Source organism: Suricata suricatta, chromosome X (genome assembly GCF_006229205.1).
Source record: "Suricata suricatta isolate VVHF042 chromosome X, meerkat_22Aug2017_6uvM2_HiC, whole genome shotgun sequence".
NCBI lineage: Eukaryota > Metazoa > Chordata > Mammalia > Carnivora > Herpestidae > Suricata > Suricata suricatta.
This window is the reverse complement of record NC_043717.1, coordinates 102,019,348-102,025,729: the sequence shown is the minus strand read 5'-3', so window position 1 is coordinate 102,025,729 and position 6,382 is coordinate 102,019,348. Positions and strand designations below refer to the sequence as shown.

The 6,382-nt window shown below is 41.9% G+C and overlaps 1 protein-coding gene across 1 annotated transcript in view; it reads right to left on the bottom strand.

The window, feature by feature from the left end:
• Nucleotides 1–3,544: 3,544 nt before the first annotated feature.
• The window catches only part of CXHXorf66 (chromosome X CXorf66 homolog), a 10,270-nt gene continuing 7,432 nt past the window's right edge, over nt 3,545–6,382 (bottom strand). The window contains exons 3-4 of the mRNA XM_029929713.1: nt 5,620–5,825; nt 3,545–4,584 (exon numbers count right to left, since the gene is read on the bottom strand). Of these exons, the coding sequence (XP_029785573.1) occupies nt 3,720–4,584; nt 5,620–5,825 (1,071 nt within the window). The 3' untranslated portion in view covers nt 3,545–3,719. The remainder of the gene's footprint in view (nt 4,585–5,619; nt 5,826–6,382) is intronic.

The following is a 6,382-nucleotide window of genomic DNA, read 5'->3' as shown; positions in this document are numbered from 1 at the left end:
TGGTAAATCAACATTACTTCTGCCTCTCGTCCTGTGTGACAGTCAGAAAGAGACAAGAGCACGGATTTGAAGTTTGTCCTTATAGGTACTAGGCGGATATTTCGGTGGGGCTGTCTACGCCAGCACAACTTTGCGAAGCTCATTGTGTGGTGACGGACGGTAGCTACACTTGTGGTGAGCACAGCATGGTGTATGGAGATGTTGAGTCACTACGTGGTACACCTGAAACTAACGTAACATTGTATGTCACCTGTACTCAAAGCAGGTTTTTAAAAAGAAATTACTAGATCTTAGGATAAGTGTACTATAAATATCTCTGTAAAATCTGCTAAGATATCTTATACAGGAGAGTCAGGTACTTAGAAGGCCGATGACGAGCCAGTGCCTTGTTCATTTACTATCATTCTGTGTGTGTGTGTGTGTGTGTGTGTGTGTGTGTGTGTGCGTGCGTGTGCGCACGCCTGTACATGTGTTTCCCCACAGGGAGGAATGTATCTGGCAGCGTAAAATTCAGACAGTTCTGGATCCTTGACCATAATATTACATGAATCCCATAAAAACCCATTCTTTTATTTCTCATAACTACAAAACTCTGATCTAACTTTGCAACACACAGCTAGCCAGCAGAGGGGCAGTTCTTCTGGGGAAGAAAGGGCAGAACTGCCCAACTCCTCAGTTGCTCTTACATTAAAGAGACTAATCTTAAAACTGGGAAGAGTGGAACAACACAGGTAGAAAGGGATGGAAAGAGGGGCGCCTGGCCGGCTGAGTTGGAAGAGCATGTGACTCTTGATCTTAGGGTTGTGAGTTCGAGCTCCATGTTGGGTGCAGAGATTACTTAAGAAAACCACAAACTTAAAAAAATAGAAATAAAAAAGTTTAAAAGAAAAGGTGGGGATGGAAGTACATGTAAGGAATTTCTGAGTGAATCTAAATAGACTCTTTAAAGTTAAAGAGTTAAAGACTCTATATATAGACAAATTATAGAGGTCAATATAAATAGCCATTATTACCCTTGAGAAGCCGTAGAAATTAAAGGCTAAGCAGGAGACTGGGGATGTATAAACACTGCTCCCTTTATTAAAAAGGGGAACATGTTGGACTCTGGAAAAACAAAGATCAATAAGCGTGAAAGCTGTGGCAAGATTTCACAATGCATTATTTAACACATGGTTAAAATGTACCAGTCTCACATACCAGGTCAGAGCAGGATTCTGTCTACTGTCTGGGTTCACATCCCTGCTCTGCTATACGCTGACTGTGCAACTGTCAGCATGTTGCTTGCCTCTCAGTGCCTCAGTTTCCTCATCTCTAAAATGGAAATCCTAGGGGCGCCTGGGGAGGGGCTCAGTTGGTTAAATGTCTGACTCTTAGTTTTGGTTCAGGCTGTGATCTCACAACTGAGGGGTTGAAGGCCCGCATCAGGCTCTGTGCTGACATCATGGAGCCTGCTTGGGATTCTCTTTCTTTCTCCCTCTCTCTCTTCTCTCCCCCAGCTCGTGGGGTCTCAAAAATAAATAAGCATTTCATTAAAAAAATAAAATAAAAAGATAATAATAATACATACCTCAGGGTTGTTGACAAGATTAAATGAATTAATATAAAATGCTCAAAACAGAGCTTTATACTGTTTTTTAATGTTTATTTATTTTTGAGAGAAAGAGACAAAGCACAAGAAGGGGAGGGACACAGAGAGAGGGAGACACAGAATCTGAAGCAGGCTCTGGGCTCCGAGCTGTCAGCACAGAGCCTGATGTGGGGCTCAAACTCGTGAACCACAAGATCATGACCTGAGTCGAATAGCCAACAGAGCCACCTAGGCACCACTATACTTTTATATAATAATGATTACATGTTATTATCATATTTATAAAGCACTTGGAGAAGTGATGATCACTAAATATCAGTCTGATACAAGAACAATGCATCCAAGCTAGCTGTTACACTCCCTTTTTGATAACATGAGTTTTTAAAATAGGGAAATGCCATTTCAATCGGGCATTTGACTAGATGCTTCCTTTACGTCCTGGGGCCCGGACCAGTGCATAGAGGAAGTGGATGTAGATTGGCCAGCAGTCAGATGTCATGGAAAGAACATGGGTGTCTGGATCACACAGACTTAGATTTGAAGCCTGAATCTGCTATTTCTTAGTAAAATTATGAACAAAGAATTTAACGTCGTTGACATTCAGCTCTATCATTTATAAAATGGGGATAATTGTGTCTTCCTTGCAGGGCTGTCACAGGGATTTGTTGTTTATGGATGATGCTTCAAGTGGGAGCTTGGTTGGGGTAATTGCAATAGCTCCTTTTCACTCTACATTTTTTTTTTGATTGTGGGGCTTTTTTTTTTTTTACCATCATCTGTATCAAATGAATTGCCTTGGAGGGGTGTATCTCCAATTATTATATATAATAATTTCTATGAAAAAGTTATTTAGAAACCTTTTGGGAACCTATTATATTTATCACCTTCTATCTTCTCCTCACCAAGAAATCTCTCTACTGAAGTGAATATTAAAAAGTCACAGACCCTTCAACTGGTCACAATTCCCTGACTCCATGAGGCTATCACACCACCTCTTTCTGGTGATAAGAAAAAGACCATTTTACATAGAAGAAATTACTCCAAGCAAATAATGTACAATAGTTGGATAATTACAGTGAGAAGCAAATTGAAAAGTCAATTTTCATAATTAGGCTCTGGTATGTTGTGGCTCAAAGATTTTCATGCAGTGGAGGACTTTGTGTGTGGCCAGACTTACTAAGTTGATATCCCTCTTAACCAATACCATCCATCAGGTGCTTTCAGCCTAACACGAGTTGAAATAGTTGAAAGAAACATTTGCACTTCATATTGTTTCTTTGTTTTTTTAAACATGTATTTTTGAGAGACAAAGAGACAGAGCATGTGCAGGGGAGGGCAGAGAGAGATGGAGACATAGAATCTGAAGCAGGCTTCAGGCTCCAAGCTGTTAGCCCAGAGCCGGACACAGGGCTCAAACTCACGAACCGCGAGATCATGACCTGAGCTGAAGTCAGTTGCTTAGCCGACTGAGCCACCCAGGCGCCCTGCACTTCATATGGTTAATTTAACTGATGAATTTTTAAGTACACGAGGCCATAGATTGGACTATTTGTATTTGGTGCAACAAAGATTTCAGGAGTAGATTCCTAAATGCCCTTCACCCATCTAGCCTACCTCCTCCCCACCCCTCCAGCAACCCTCTGTGTTCTCTGTATTTAAGAGTCTGTTATCTTTTGTCCCCCTCTCTGTTTTTATATTCTTTCTGCTTCCCTTCCCTATGTTCATCTGTTTTGTATCTTAAAGTCCTCATATGAGTGAAGTCAGATGATATTTGTCTTTCTCTGACTGACCAATTTCGCTCAGCATAATACCTTCATTCCCTGAATGTAGTTTGTGATACCTTTTTAGATTTGCGGGTGCATGTATGCTCATGATTCCCAACGAAGTGACCAGATCTCAGTCAGATACATCAAAAGAGCCTTATACCTCTAAAATGAAATAATAATTACAATAAAATCACATGTTATATCATGCATTTATTATTTGTTAAGTAAATTGCTTCCAAGATGGATAGGAGTAATCTCAATAATGGTTACAAGTAGATTTTCCATCAGTGTTTTAAAAGACAGTGAGCATAAGATAGTTGATAGAAGTTTGCTTCTTCACAGGTGGTTTTGTGTCTATTGAGTCCTTAATTATCTTGGAAGCCTTTGGGGATGGTCTTGTCGCAGTTCATATTGCAAAGAATGGTGACCTCCCTGTCACTGTCATCACTGTCATATGGCATGATATCACTGCCACTCAGACTATCTTTGTAATCTGCGGACGGGGCAAAAAGCTGAACTTCACTTGGAAGAGCTGAGTTTGCAGCATTACTGTTGTTTGCCTCAAAACTATTATTGACCAAAGGCTCAGAACTTTGACAAATAAGGCATCCTTCCCTATAGCATAGGCAAGCCTTGATTGATTGAGGCCTATATAACATGTCTGCCCTACGACCACAAACTGAGCCTTTCAGTTCCCGATGTCTGAAGGATTGGGCTAGTGTCAGCACACTTGATTCCTTGGGTGTCGAGGTGGGATTTTGTGGGTGGGGTGGACAAAGTGGCAGGGTGCGCCTGACTGTGTACTGCATACCGGCTGGCCAAGGTGTGCTCACTGCCTTTTTGGGATCGGATGAAGCTGCCTGACCAGCTAGCTTCTGGCCACGAGCTGGCTTGTATGGCTTCCCCAGATGGCCTGTTCTATTGGACTTTCCCAGGTGAAATAGCTGGAATATTTTGTCTGAGCATGATGGCTTTTTCTTTCCTTGATCTGATGGCTTGATTCCCTTTGGCATACTAGATGGCTTACACTGGTTTGGTGGACTCGAGGGCCTGCTTAACCTTTCTGCACTGGAGGGTGTGGGTGACCTTTTTGGACTTGAGACACTAGATAGCTTGTCTGTACTAGATAGCAGGGGCTGTTTTTCTGGGCTGCATGGACTCGGTGTCTCGGGGTCACTGAGTGACGTGACAGATGGTGATCTAGATGCTGTCATACCTTCTTTCTTCTTCCTGAAAACAGAAAATTTAGAATATGACCATTTTAAAACAGAAGTACTATTGCTATTACCAGAAAACACAGGCTACTATGTCAATTTAGACCTTGGTCTCTCTCTCTCTCTTTTTCTTTTTTTTTTCTTCTAGTAGGAAAATTGAACACGGTAAGAATTGAAGTATGGTAAAAGCCATGACTCAAGGTACAGATATGAATTAATGCTGAACACTTATTATTTTTATAAGAGTATTTTACTTTTTCATCCACATTAGATAACCACATAGTCTACATACGGAAAGACACGGAGTGGTTTCAAGTCTACTATTGAGAAGCACAGAGAGAATTTCACATTTTCTAAGAATTGAGCTTTACACAAAGGTCACGAGTTGATAAGCACCTTCTACACACAGCTATCACAACGTGTCAGAAGATAAAAATAAACTCTCTAGACCGGAGTCATTCTTTCCTATCATGTTTACACCATCGCATCATCTATGCATGCCAATTTCTAGTCACAATATCCCTGGAACTTTAAAGGGATGAGTGCAGGTATATTGTACTCATCAGTCGCTGCACTGGGAAAATTTTAGGGAATATCAGGGCCAGCCCGATCCTCCTATATGAAAGGCAGGGACTGAGATAATGAGAACATCAATGGTGAATAATGTTTCCCACCAGTAGGTCTTAAAATGGTAGATTATCCAAGACATTTTATTGTTTTGGGTGTGCAAAGACCCAACTCCCTCTCCCTCCGCTTCTTTATTCTCCAGATCTTAGTCAGATAGTCAAGTCCTCTTTGCCTAGACTCAATTTACAAAGAAATTCATAGCCTGGGGCTCAGCTGAACCCTCAATAGGAGACAGTGTAGAATAGGCTCACATTGGTAATGTACTTGAGAATATTTCAGAGCTGCTATTATTGAAGTGAAGGGAACCACCTACAAGATGAGCTCTGTGGAAGTCTAGGGTGAACATGAAGTAACCACAACAATGAAACCTCCACCCTATGTCTACACGCATCTCGCATTCTTAATTTAAGGTTGTAAAACTTACATTCCTGCCTTGGGTTTGTCACTGGCCAGACAATTGTAATGGACAAAACAAAAGCAGGTCAACACGAAAGCTATAATCATAATGCCAATAATCATAACCAGTAGACGTTTCCGGAAGCTCTCCAGTTTGATCTCCATTGATTCGCCATGTTTAGCTCCTGTCAAAGAGATGATACCACCAGAAAATGTGTTAGATAATCCAGTTTTCTTCCATTTGATAGCCGTTTGCCACTCAAGGTCAAAATCCCCTTTTCAGCAGTGATTCTTTTAAAGCATGGAAAACGTTCCCCTGTCAGCTTCCTCCCTCTATCACATCCCCTGCCACAGTCTAGATGCCAAATCTGGGAGGCATCTCTGGCTCCTCAGTACAATTACCTGCGCGATCCTGTGCCTTGCCCACCCTAGTACCTAGGCTTGTGTGTGTGTGTGTGTGTGTGTGTGTGTGTGTGTGTGTGTCTTACACACGTGAATGTACTTGAGTGTGAATGTGTGTGTGTGAATGTGTATGGTAAGGAAGGGCATGGGACCAGAAAAAATCTCTTGTTGAGGCCTCCTCTGTGGCAGTACCATGCCACACTGAGGGCAGATTGAGGGCAGAGGTTGGTGGATTGGGTGGGGAGGGGCGTGAAGGGGGACAATGTCTGTACTCCTTATGCTTCTATGTTCCTTGGGTTTTTCACACAGAACCAAAACTCTCAGGTATGTTCCTGTAACACCCAGCCAACAGCAGATTTCTTAAACACAGCTAGCCTGTCTGATGAAGT